The sequence below is a fragment of the Hemiscyllium ocellatum genome, chromosome 31 (assembly GCF_020745735.1).
Source record: "Hemiscyllium ocellatum isolate sHemOce1 chromosome 31, sHemOce1.pat.X.cur, whole genome shotgun sequence".
Lineage (NCBI taxonomy): Eukaryota > Metazoa > Chordata > Chondrichthyes > Orectolobiformes > Hemiscylliidae > Hemiscyllium > Hemiscyllium ocellatum.
In genome coordinates, this window is record NC_083431.1 from 34,966,758 (window position 1) to 34,980,193 (window position 13,436).

General features: G+C 39.2%; 1 protein-coding gene across 7 annotated transcripts in view; it reads left to right on the forward strand.

The window, feature by feature from the left end:
• The window catches only part of LOC132830300 (peripheral-type benzodiazepine receptor-associated protein 1-like), a 299,306-nt gene that overhangs the window by 151,062 nt on the left and 134,808 nt on the right, over positions 1–13,436 (forward strand). For all 7 annotated transcript variants that reach the window (XM_060847882.1, XM_060847879.1, XM_060847886.1 and 4 more), the window contains exon 5: positions 11,021–11,155. In XM_060847882.1, the coding sequence (XP_060703865.1) occupies positions 11,021–11,155 (135 nt within the window). The remainder of the gene's footprint in view (positions 1–11,020; positions 11,156–13,436) is intronic.

Genomic DNA, 13,436 nt, shown 5'->3' on the forward strand with positions numbered 1-13,436 from the left:
CATCCGTGGAGCAGGAAAATTGACGTTTCGGGCAAAAGCCCTTCATCAGAAATTAGGTTGGGAGCCTCGGAGATGGAGAGATAAATGGGAGGGGGGTGGGGCGAGGGGGAAGGTAGCTGAGAGTGCAATAGGTGGATGGAGATGGGGATAAAGGTGATAGGTCAGAGAGGAGAGTGGAGCGGATAGGTGGGAAGGAAGATTGACAGGTAGGACAAGTGAGGAGGATGGTGCTGAGCTGGAAGGTTGGAACTGGGGGAGGGGAAATGATCTCTCAGCTACTTTCAACCCAGCTCCACCCCCCGTCCTATTTATCGCTCAACCCTCGAGGCTCCCAGCCTCATTGATTGACCTACTGTGCTTTTCCAGCACCACTCTAATCTTGACTCTGATCTTCAGCGTCTGCAGTACCCACTTCTGCCTATTCTCTGATTCTTGTCTAACTTGGTTGTAGTTGGCCTTGGTTGTAGTTTAACATCTTCATCCAAGGTCCACTCTTGTCCTTATCCATGAGTTACCAAAAACCTACTGAATTATGGTCACTATTCCCAAAACCCTCCTCCACTCATCACCTGAACAAGCTCATTTCCCAATACCAGGTCCAGAACAAGCCCTCCCTCATTAGACTATCCACATACTGTTTCAAAAAGGTCTCCTGGACACACCTAACAAATTGCTCCCCATCCAAACCCCAACACTGAGGTAGTCCCAGTCAATATGGGTGGAGTTGATGTCACCCACCAAAACAACTCTGATATTTTCACATCTTACCAGAATCTGTGGAATCTCAAGGATTTTCATCATACGCCGTGTAAATGTGACAAATGCTACAGAGTTCCCCAGAATGCTGTTCTTTATTTTTGTTGGGTAGATCAAGAGCTCTAACACACACACCAGCTTTCACAATCAGTAGTCATCAGCAAAACACACTTCTACAAACCCACTCTTGCTTGCATCATGACTATCATATGGTATATAATTTCATCATTCCTTTTCAACTGACCAACCAATAGCACCGTGGTTCACAATTTGGCCACTTCTGAGAACATATCCAGCTCTGTTGCATTTCTGAGCTTTACTTCAGATTTCAAGGCTTTTTTAAAAATCTAGCTCACATTGCATCTTCAAGAACTCATGTCTCCTTTTCCACTAAACAGAAGAACTGATCTCTTCCTGTGAGTTATTATCTGCTCTTTGCAAGAGTTCTCTGTGTTCATCTTTCTTTCTGCTTTCTGTTTGTGTCTGCTGATTGCCTCCACCCTTCAGTTATTTGGTTGTAGCTGTCCTTTGTATTATACCGCTGTAGGTTTATTTCTTAATTTTCTTCCTGTTGATATTGATTTCAGTTCTGGATTTCCAGGTCACAAGAACTAGGATTTCTTCTTATACATGAAAATTACAGTTGCTTCCTTCAAAAATTCTTCAAAGTAATTTTCAATCATTTGGACCAATTACAGATTCTGCAGATGTTGTTTAAATGTTTCCCGACTTCACTGCTTTCCCTTAAAGATCTTCACAATTGGGTTATTGTGTTCCAGAGCACTTGACTGATTGGTTATTTTGAACACTGTGATAAGGGAAATAGGGAAATCCACTTATGAATAGCATAATCTCATAAATAACAAAGGAATAATGGCCAGTTCATCTGTTTTTAACAATGTTGGTTGAGGGATATGCACTGGCGAGGATATTGGAAAGATTTGGTGTGGACTTGTTGGGCCAAATGGCCTGTTTCCACACTGTAGGGATTCTATGATTCTAACTCTCAAGTTTCTCATCCAGTAGTGGCCAAGGGATGGTTTACAGCATTTTAAGCTGGTAGAGAAGGCTCTGGGTTGATATTTCATCTGAAAGACTGCACGTTCAGTGCTTCCTAGTTACTGTAATTGGGATTGTTAGCCTGATTTATGTGTTCAAGTGTAGAGCAGGGCTCAGATCTACAATATTCTGGCTCAAATGGTAAGAGTGAGATGTATCAGACCATGGCTGACATCAGAATGATTTGAACAATTACAGAATTGAAAAATCTCAAATTGAGTTAATGTAAGTGATAAAGGCTTTGTTATTGTCCTCAGCACTGTGTATTCAGAAGGGAAAAGTCAACTGGGATCCCTTCTTTCAAATTTGCTTTTAATAAACTCCAGTGAAATAGATATGGATAGTGGGAGAAGAGCAGCAGTGTAGATGAGCATGGATAGTTCATCATTATCATACTATTAAGCAGAATCTCCCAGTGACGTTCAAATGATAACCACTCCAACCATTTTATAAAGCAATTATTACACAATTCTCAAAAGAGAGAAAGATTAGCAATTCAAAACTTTAAACAACTGATTTTACGTTGCCTAGTCCTAACATATCCTCAAGTTACTGTTTCAAAAGTAATTCAAATTCAAACGATTTTTGTTTTATTACATCTCATAGATTTCTTTTCTTTTCATTCCTTGTTGTGTTCTCTAATTTCCTTCTGCTATCTCTATTTTTGGAGGTATCTTTTTGTCCTTCTGTGTTTTGGTTTTTCCTTCTGCCTATTTTTCTCTTGATTGATAAACTAGACTTCTATTTGCTGGGAGGAGGAATTATACGAGAGAAGATCCTCAGATGTTGTTCTCAGGAAGTTAGGATGTGCTGATTATCAAACCAGTACATTCATGGTGCTCATAGCACCTGTGTCATTTCTGAATGTTTTGTTTAATGCTCTTGGTGTTTTTTGCTGTTTGCTGCTTTACTATTTTAATCTTCCCTGCTCTCACCTCACATTCACTCCCTTATTTGCTCTCATTATCTTGTAATAAACTACCACATTATTCTCTCCTTGTATTCTGCATCTCACATACTTTGTGTTATTCTGTACCTTGTATTCTCTCTCATTATCCTATACTTCACATTTCCCATTATCCTCTACCTCTTATTCTCTTTCACTCTTTTTCTACCTCATTTTCTCTCCCATTATCTTATGCCTCTCATTGTCATGCACCATATATTCTTTTCCCTTACACTTCACATCACATTAGCTTATCCCCTCATTGTCACTCATTATCCTACACCTCATGTCATCTCTCAATATCCAGTACCTGACATACTTTCTTGTGAGGCCTCAACTGGAAAATTATATACAGTTTTGGCCCCTGATCTAATAAAGGCTATGCTTGTCTTTTAGTGATTGCAGTGGTGATTAACCAGACTGATCTCAGGGATGTTAGAATTGTCTTATGAGGAGAGATTGGGGAAGCTGTGTCTGTGTTCCCAAAAGTTTTGAAGAATATGAGATGATCTCACTGAAACTTACTAAATTCTTACAGGGCACGACAGGTCGGATGTAGATAAGTTTTCCATGGCTGATGAGTGTAAAACCAGGGAAGATAATGTCAGCATAAGAGATGAGGATAAACCATTTACTACTGAGGTGAGGAAGAATATGAATTCAAAGGGTGGTAAATGTTTGGAATTCTGTATCCCAAGGCTCAAGAACGAAATCATTGAGTATTTTTAGAACAGGAATCGAGAGATTTCTAGAGACTAATGGCATCAAGGTATATAGGAGGTTATGCCACATTGCTGCACAAAGGTAGATGATCAGCCATGATCTAGTTGAGTGGCAGAGTAAGCTTAAAGGGCTGAATGGCTTATTGCTATTTTTTTGCATTTGTTAAATGCCCTGAAGCCCAGTGTTGATGCCAAGACTCATTGAAAGTTTTGCTTAATTTTCAAGGATATACTTAAGATAAGGTCCGACAATGTAAGGGAGGTTTGGGGTTTGAAAGTGGGGCATGACAGACTGAGGAACTAAAGGGGTCAGACGTGTTATGGATAGCACCACCACCCACCTCCACATTCATTGCCTGCTGATTCCCCCTTTCTTTTCCCCTTGAATTGGTCATGCTACCATTATCTGAAATTCTTTAAGCTTGGCCTGAGACTCTCAATTTCTTCTCCTGTCTTTCACCTTCGCCTTTCATACCTTGCTTCAGGTCTTGGCTGTCTCCCCCTAATTTTTACCATGCTCAAAAACCCCTGTCCAGCACCTCTCATTCTCTTCTGATCTACTCCTTTTGCCTGTCTTTGTCTTATTTGCGTTGTTGAGGAGTATATGATTATTATCATTTCGGACTGCAGGTTATAAATTTAGGATAAAACGGTGGTTCATGTGAGCTGTTCTGCAGTTAGCTTGACCATAAGACTGGGTGGTTTGATTGCTAATGATTAAAGGAAAGCTGAGATGGTTTCACTGAGAAGAATGCACAAGGTGTTTATAATTAGAGGCAATGAGATAAATCTCTCAGTTTATAATGAATAGTCTGTTGAGTCTCTCAAATGGCCAGAAAAATTATCAGAGCTGAAAATGTGTTGCTGGAAAAGTGCAGCAGGTCAGGCAGCATCCAAGGAACAGGAGATTCAACGTTTCGGACATAAGCCCTTCCTGAAGAAGGGCTTATGCCCAAAACGTCGAATCTCCTGTTCCTTGGATGCTGCCTGACCTGCCGCACTTTTCCAGCAACACATTTTCAGCTCTGATCTCCAGCACCTGCAGTCCTCACTTTCTCCCAGAAAAATTATCAGCTTGGAAGGAATTGTGCTATAAACTAATTATGTCTAAGATGAAAGGGAGTTGGGATCAAGAGAACTAATTAGCATTTCCACCTAAATACAAGGCTAATGTGTTTCACATTGCTAGAGGGAAGAGAGAAGAGAAAGCTTTGTTTGAAACCAGGTTACAGGCTCCCTAAAAGTCTGTAAATCTGTCCAAACGATGGTAGTTCTAAGTGGATAACAGAGACAAGCTGTTTGACTTTGCATAATCAAATTAGAAGGGTGAGATGGTTTCTCATTGAAGAGATGTATTCTGTAACCATTTAAAGATTCTGGGAGATTCGTCCTGGCATGGCTATGGATAGGAGAATCTTTCAAAAAGGCTTCAATACTTGAGGTAGATTTAAGAAACCCTCTGAAAATTGAGGGAAGTTCTCAGATATGGTTACCTGAAGTTACAACTCAGCAAATTGGGGCTACAGGAAGCTGTTGGAGCTGAGAGCAATTGTCAATTGTTTGCTATGAGGACTGTCAATCCATACAATTGATCTGTGCCATATGTAAAAGGGGAACATTTCTCTCTCTAGTTCAAGGGAAAACTTGCTGACAAAAATAAGTGTTCAGTTTTATTTTAGTAACTTGCTACCATAAAAAATGTTAAATGTGGAGTTTTGCCTTATCATTGTTTTAGCTCATAAATGGAAGTTTGATCAAAAGACATTGGAGCAGGTCTGGGCCATTCAGCCCATTGGGTCTACTCTGTCATTCACTGAGAAACTGACTGATTTGGTAAACCTCAACTCCACTTTCCTCCCTTTTCCACATAACCCTTAATTTCCTTAATGATAAAAAAACTGCCTCAATCTTGAATATGTTTTACAACCAGTTTCTACAGCCTTATATGTTTCAATAAGGTCACCTCTCATTCTTTTTACATTTGAATGAGTACTGGCCCAAACTACTCAACCTCTCCTCATAAGAAAATCTCTCTATATTGGGTGTCAAACTAGTGAATATTTTTGGGACTGTCTCCGATGCCACTATATTTTTCCTTTAATAAGGAGCCCTTAACTGTTCTGATGTGTTCTAGCTGCGCTCTCACTCATACTTTCTATAGTTTAGCAAGACTTCCCTATTTTTATGCTCCATTCCCTTTGAAATAAAGGCCAATATTCGATTTGCCTTCCCTGTTACCTGGTGAACATGTACTCTAGCTTTTTTTGTACTTCATGCTCTGATCTCCAGCACCTGCAGTCCTCACTTTCTCCCAGAAAAATTATCAGCTTGGAAGGAATTGTGCTATAAACTAATTATGTCTAAGATTTGGTACCCCAAATCCCTCTGTGCTGCAGCTTTCTGCAGTATTTCTCGATTTAAATAATATGTAGTTCTTCTGTTCTTCCTGGCAAAGGCATAATCTCACATTTCCCCACATTATATTCCATTGGTTAAGTTTTTGCCCAGTTGCCTATATCCTTGCGTGGACTTTTTGTGTCATACTCGCTGCTTGCATTTCCACCTATTTTGTGTCATCTGCAAATTTGGCTATAATACATTGACTTCCACATTATTATCTTGCAGACTTGCCTTTCCAATTTAGACCCAAACTGTTCAAATTCTTTCAGTAGAACCTCCATTTTCGTCCTATCAAGATTGTTTGTACCAGCACGGATTGCACCACTTCCTTACTAACTACTGGTAATGCCCCATTCTCACTTTGTAGAGGACAAATACTCAATCTTTGCCATGTAAATGCATCTGTAGAAGCTCTTTATAGCTAGCTTCCTCTCATACTGCAATTTCTTTGTCCTGATTAATGTTTTAGCCATTCTCTGCCATTATTTATATTCTGACTAATCCTCTGACTTACTGTTCGTCTGTACACAGTTATGTGTTTTTGCCTTAAATTTGATACTTTCAATAACCTCTTTAGTTATTGAAGAGGTGTTTAGGAGTTTTCTTTATCATAGGAATGAAGTTATTCTGTCTATTCTGAAATATCCCTTTAAATGTCTTGCACTGTGACACTGTCGATCTATCTCCTAGCCTAGAGTGCCAGTTCACTTCAACTAGTTCAGTTTTCATGCCCACAACGTTGATCTTATTTAAATTTAAAATACTAAATTTAGACCCAAAGTTGTCCCTTTCAAAGTGAGCATGAATTTCAATTCAATAGTGATTGCTGTTGCCCAGGAATGCCTCGAATTAATCCTGTCACATCATGGAATTCCAGTCTTTGGTTAGTTCCAGAATATGCTGCTCTGAGAAGCTATCTCAAATCCATCCTGTGAATTCGTCATCCAAATACTGTGATCAGTCTGATTTTCAAATTTATGTCTAGATGCAAGTCCCCTATAGTTACTGCTGCCTCTTAATCACAAGTGCCCAGTATTTCTTCTTGATTTCTTTAGGCAACCTTAATTGACAGTGCTAACCCTCTAGATATAATTAGCTTTCTATTCCTTCTTAAATATCAGATACACCACAGTATTCAGAACCCGTTCCTTGTCATCCTGAAGCTAAAATTCTGTATTGGTTATTAGATTATATTTATTCACTTCAAGGTATGCTATCAGTTCATCTGATTTGTTATGAATACTATGCACATTCATGTACTGAGACTTCAGTTTTTTAAAAAAAGTTATCTTTGTGACATCTCTTCCTGATTGGTGTATTTCTAGTTTTTCTTTCCCTCTGTCCCTTCCTATTATTGCCACATTACTATTTTTCTCTCTTATCTTTCCACATTTGAACTATTGCCCTTACTATTTTGTTTAAAACCCTCTCTACTTGCCTAGTTATTTGCTTCACAAGAACCTTGGTCCCAGACCTATTCATATATAGATCATCAAAACAGTCTAGCCCCCACTTTCCCACAACTGGAGCCTGTTCTCTAGGAACTAGATTCACTTCCCCCATGCCAGTTTTAAACTATGTATTTGACTTTCCAAATTTATGTAAACAGTGCCTGTTTTAATGTACCTAATGTCAGGTCAGTGATGTTACCAGGTATTATAACCTGTGAGGTTCTACTTTTTAGTCTGGTTCCTAGCTCCTCATTCTCCCTATGCAGAACCACTTTCCCAAGTTCTATGCTGCTGGTACCTAATGGACCATAAGACCTGGATCCCCCTCATCCCATTGCAAGATCCTTTCCAATCCTGAGCAGATTTCTGGAATTCTGGTGCTGAACAAGCAACTGAGCCATCTTCTCTTGTTCTTTGCTGCAAGGAACTGTGGCACTCCCTCTCAATATACTATTCCCCACTATTACTTTTATTCCTTGATGCTACTCCTGTACCACGGTGCCAAGGTCACTTTGCTCATCCATCCTTCAGTCCCTGCTCTCATCCAAACAAGCTGAGAGTGCTTCACTCCTAATGGATAATTGCAAAGCTTACACTCCTGACACCTTCTCTCTGGGTTCCTTACCTTTCCCACTCTCAGTCACACTCTCCTGTCCCTAACCTTTGACCAGTCCTAATGAAGCAGTATGTCTGCTTCCTGGTGCAAAGAGTCCAGTTAAGTTTCCCCTTACCTGATGCTTCAGGGTGTCTGTAATTCAGCCTCCCCACCTAACCTCTGAGTCAGAGCTTTTCAGTCTTCAAACCCTTTTTGTGAGCATGTTGACCCTGCATTGTAATGGAATCCAGAAGCTTGCCAAGCTGCAGCTTTGACACATCACCTGACCTGCCGTCCTTTATGAGTTTTAATTCATTATTTCATTGTATTCTTCACTTACTGACGTATTTTAAACATTACTACCAATTTGTATTGATGTTAATCTTAAAAATACAATAGGCTTTAGACACTAACTCCCTTTCATGTTGTAGAGCAAAAATCTATTCCATTATGATAAGGGTAGAAAAGCAAAAACAGAAGAAAACAATCCTTCTGCCCCTTCACTGAATTTCCTACTCAAACTCCAGGTTTGCACTCAACTACACTTGCTTGCCTACATGTCTTTTAGCCCTTACAATTTAATTGGGACACTCTGCTCTGATTGTCAAAGTCAGCAAGTGTCAATGTGTTCTCCCCAGATGGTGTGGCCCATTCCCTGGATGAGATTTTAAATCGCACTCCCCATAATTCTTTTTACAAGCTGCAGGCCAAATGTTTCAACCAACGTCATTTGTGGTTAAGATAGTTCTAAAGAGAATGAAGAGGCTTTTCTGCAGCATTTGCAATTCAATTTTGGTTGTGCAAATATGATTTAATGTGCTATAAATTCAGGTAAATTAATATGTATCATGCAATCAAAAATGCATGAATAGGAGCAACATTTTTCCCATGTTAAGTTTTGAGGAGAGTCCTGCAGAATTCTTCGATTGCCCACGTTGCAGCTAGAGGTGTAACCCCCATTATGGATGTGATGTGCAATCAATTAGTTTTGTTGAACTCCAGTTTCCTAATGGTTAAAAGGACCCCATCACATTGTTAATTTGTATTTCCTCCCAAAAATATGCAAATTTAAGCAAGATACCAACTCCAGAAAACCTTTTTCACTTAATAGGATTGCAAAATAGTTATAATAGCAAAAGAAGCCATTTGACTCCAACCCAGATTTCTGCCAATGCAATTTAGCTAGTCCCAGTGCCCATCCCATTACTTCAAGTTTTCCAAATTTTGTTCCTTCAAGTGTTTGTTTAATTCCCTTTTAAAAGTCATGAAAAGTCATGATTGAAGCTGCTTCCACACTTACAGATTGTAACTATTTGCTGCATTAAAAATAGCCTGTCTTCAACTCAGCTTTGCTTTTCTGTAGACCATCAAAGCAGTCTAGCCCCCACTTTCCCACAACTGGAGCCTGTTCTCTAGGAACTACATTCACTTCCCCCATGCCAGTTTTTAAACTATGTATTTGACTTTCCAAATTTATGTAAACAGTGCCTGTGTTAATGTACCTAATGTCAGGTCAGTGATGTTACCAGATATTATAACCTATGAGGTTCTGCTTTTTAGTCTAGTTCCTAGCTCCTCATTCTCCCTATGCAGAACCACTTTCCCAAACCTGTATACTCTAGTTCTTGACCTTCCCAGCAATGGAAATCATTTCTCTCTAGTTGCTGTTGTACAGACCTCACATGATTTTAGACAATTCTATTAAATATCTTCTCAACTTTGTCGGCTCTAAGAACAACATTCCAAATTTCACCAATGAATTTACTGGAATCATTCCAGAAATCATTCTTGTAAGTCTTTTTTGGACTCTCTCGAATGGGTTTTGTGACGTTTCCAAAGTTGGATGGCCAAAATTGATCCAGTTAAGGCATAATCAGTGTTTTATAAAAGTTGATTATAACTTTTTTTGCTTTTGTATTCCATGCCACTGTTTATAAAGCCTTGTATCAACTTTCTTTAAATGTCTTCCTCAAACTTCTCTGACATGTTCAACATTTCCTGCATATTTGCACCAAGCCTATGATATTGAATGATGCTGATTGGCAATTTGATTTGGGATCATTCAACTCGAACCTTATAGCTCAACTGAATCACTTGTATATGATATTTAATGGGTTACCAAATCTGTCATCTTGCATGTACACTGTGGGTGGAAATGCAGCAGGTTAAGGGGTTCAAGGGGAATGGGGAGAAAGCGGGAGAATGAGGTTGAGAAACTTATCAGCCATGATTGAATGGAGGAGTAGACTTGATGGGTTCCTTGGCTTCATTTCTGCTCCTATCTCTTATGTTCTTCTGTGAATATCTGCAGATGTTTACTTCATAAAATCTCCTGTCGTACTTGTCAGATTTGAGGGGCAGATTTACATATGAAATCTTGCACATATTCTGCTAAGTCATTTGTACCTCATTGTTTAATCACTCCTGATATTCTTACTATTTTGAATATTCCTTTGCTAGTGGCCATATTAAATAATTACTTGCTGTCATGCTTTGCTACTGAACACATCCAATTTAAGTTAAGGCAAATGTAAAATTTATGCTGAAAGTTTAGTGTTTAATTTGTGTCGCTTCATAAATGTGCCCTTGCTTCCTACACTGCTTCTCTTGAAAAGAAATGTCATTGTTGATATGATAGTTCCTGAGTCTCAGCCTGATGGGTGTCACCTCATTCAGATCTTTTTGTTGTTAAATCTATTGCAATCTTTCCAAATGGTTCTTGAAAGTACTTTCAATATAATTACCTACTTATAAGCCAAGAGGAAGTATTGTCACTCATTCTTTTTGTATTGTGGTCACATCACATGATTCCAATTTACAAGGTTTAAAATGTAAGCTAAAAGTACTGAATAAAAGTGGAGAATGAACACTAACTTGTCCTTGTTAACCTCTGTATTCAATCTGACTACATTTAATACACTATTATTGTAGATTTATTTACAGATTCTTTGGAAAATCAGATCATATTATCATCTTGTAATCTAAAATTTGTTCTCATTTATTCACAGTTTAATCTTATCTGATTTCATATTTCATAATTTAAATCTCTGCAATAAATCTGTGCACCTCTTCTGTTTTTGTCTATGCACAGGAGGCTCCTGATAGGTTGAAACAGAGTGACTTTGAGCGGGTGCTGAGAGAGTCTCAGAAAGAAGTGCTGCGGCTACAGAGGCAGTTAGCTGTGGTGTCTCAGCGAGAACCTTCCCACCAGCACAACCTTGGCACTGTGAGTAAAAGACTTGTGCAGCACAGCCTTATTTCAATAATTCCCATCTTAAAAAAAATGATCAATTGCTCCCCATTTCCTTAGTTAGATGTTGGCCTCCTTAGATCTGCGATTGTGCTGCATAGTCACATAGCTTATTCTAGAAGAGTGAATTGACCTATTCTTGGCTGAATGCGGTTTTATTATCTAACCTGGAAAATTCATACTTGAATTCCAATCCACTCTATTCTCCTGCTCATTGTTTTACTCAACACAGTCACTGACGTGAGATATGGGATGTGGGTCTTGTACAGTCAGGATAGACTGAAACAGGAACAAGTGAGTGCACAAAGAGCTTCGGACTCCTTCATTCCAAAGACCAATGGTTAACAGAGTAGGCAGCATCAAAATCCAGTGTGAAGCAGAGAGATTTTGTTTGTGGGATGAAGAAAATCAGGCAAGTTGACAACTGAAATAGAGACAAAAAGTGCTGCAGAAGTTCAGCAGGCTGGCAGCATCTATGGAGAGAACAGCAGAGTTCATATGTCTGAAGAAGGGTCACTGACCTCGAACTGATACTCTAATTCTCTTGCTACAGAAGGTCGAAGACCCACACTTACTGTTTTTGTCACAGATCTCCAACATTTGTGGTATTTTGGTTTTACATGGATGACTGTAACCAGCCAGTTCAATCCATATATAGCAAGGATTTTCTAGGAGCATAGAATCCTACAGAACAATTGGCCAATTGAGTTTGTACTGGCAAAAACTACTCTAAATCTACATGAGTCCCACTTTCCAGCACTTGGCCCATAGCCTTAAAAGTTATGATGTTTCAAGTGGTTATCCAAGTACTTTTTAAAGATTGTGCAGTTTCCTGCTTCAACTAGCCTTCCAGGCAATACAGTCCTAATTCCTACCATCTTCTGAGTGAAAAATATTTTCCTCAAATCCCCTCTTGCCTTTCGCTTTAAAAATATACCACTCGTTATTGACCCTTTTCCGCACTGTCCATGCCCCTCATAATCTTATACACCTCAATCCGATCCCTTCTCAGCTTTCTATGCTGTTAAGAAAACAACTTGAGCTTATCCAACCTCTCTTCTTAGCTAAACCACTCCGCCTCAGGCAACATCCTGATGAATCTCCTCTGTACTCTGACCAATGCAATCAATTCCTTCAAAAAGTGTCACGACCAGAACAGAGCATAGTATTCAAGCTGAGGCCTAGCCAAGTCCACATAATCTTTGAGCTGTTATAATCTATGCCATAACTGATAAATGTCTTGTATGCCTGTTTAACTATCTTATTAACCTATTCTGCCACCTTCAGGATCTGTGAACAAGCACTACACGATCCCTCTGTTCCTCTGAGCTTCCTTGCATCCCATCATTCACAATTACTCCCATGTCTTGTTACTTCTTCCACAATGCATCATTTGCCACTGATCTCCAGATGTGATCAATCTGTCTAGATCCTACTGAATTCTAATATCTTCATCTTGGTGTCAGCAACTCAGCCGATATTTGTATCATCCTGAAAATTACTTATCATCACCCCCATATTCTCATCTACATATATATCATCAACAATAAGGGACCAAGTGCTGATCTCTGTGGTGTGTTACTGAACACTGGCCTTCAGTCATAAAAACAGCCTGTTCCCATCATCCTCTATCTTCCATCATGAAGCCAAATTTGGATTTAACTTGCCAAGTTGCCCTGGATCCCATGAAATTTAACCTTCTTTATCAGTCTCTCAAGTGGGATCTTATCAAAGGCCTTGCTGTATTCCATATAGATTACCTTAACCATACTTCCCTCAACTACACACTTGGTCACTACCTCAAAACATTCAATCAAATTTGTTAGCTATGATCTCCTCTGACAAAGCCATGCTGACTATCTCTGATCAATCTTTGCCCCTCAAAGTTGAGATTAGTTTTCTCCTTCAGAATTTTCCTCAGTACCTTCCCTACCACTGGTCTGAGATTCACTGGTCTGTAATTCCCTGGTTTACCTTTACCACCCTTCTTGAAAAGTGGAACCGCATTATCTGTCCTCCAGTCCTCTGGTACTTCCCCTGTTGCAATTGAAGAATTAAAAGAATGAAGAAAAGAAGAACTTGCATTTATGTAGCATTTTTCATGACTACTGGATATCTCAGAATGCCTTACCGTCGATGAAGAACATCTTGAAGGGGAGTCATTGTTATAATATTGGAAATATGGCAGCTCATTTGCAAATAGCAAATTTCCACAAATACCAGTGTAATCAATCCAGATAATCTGTTGTTGAACGTA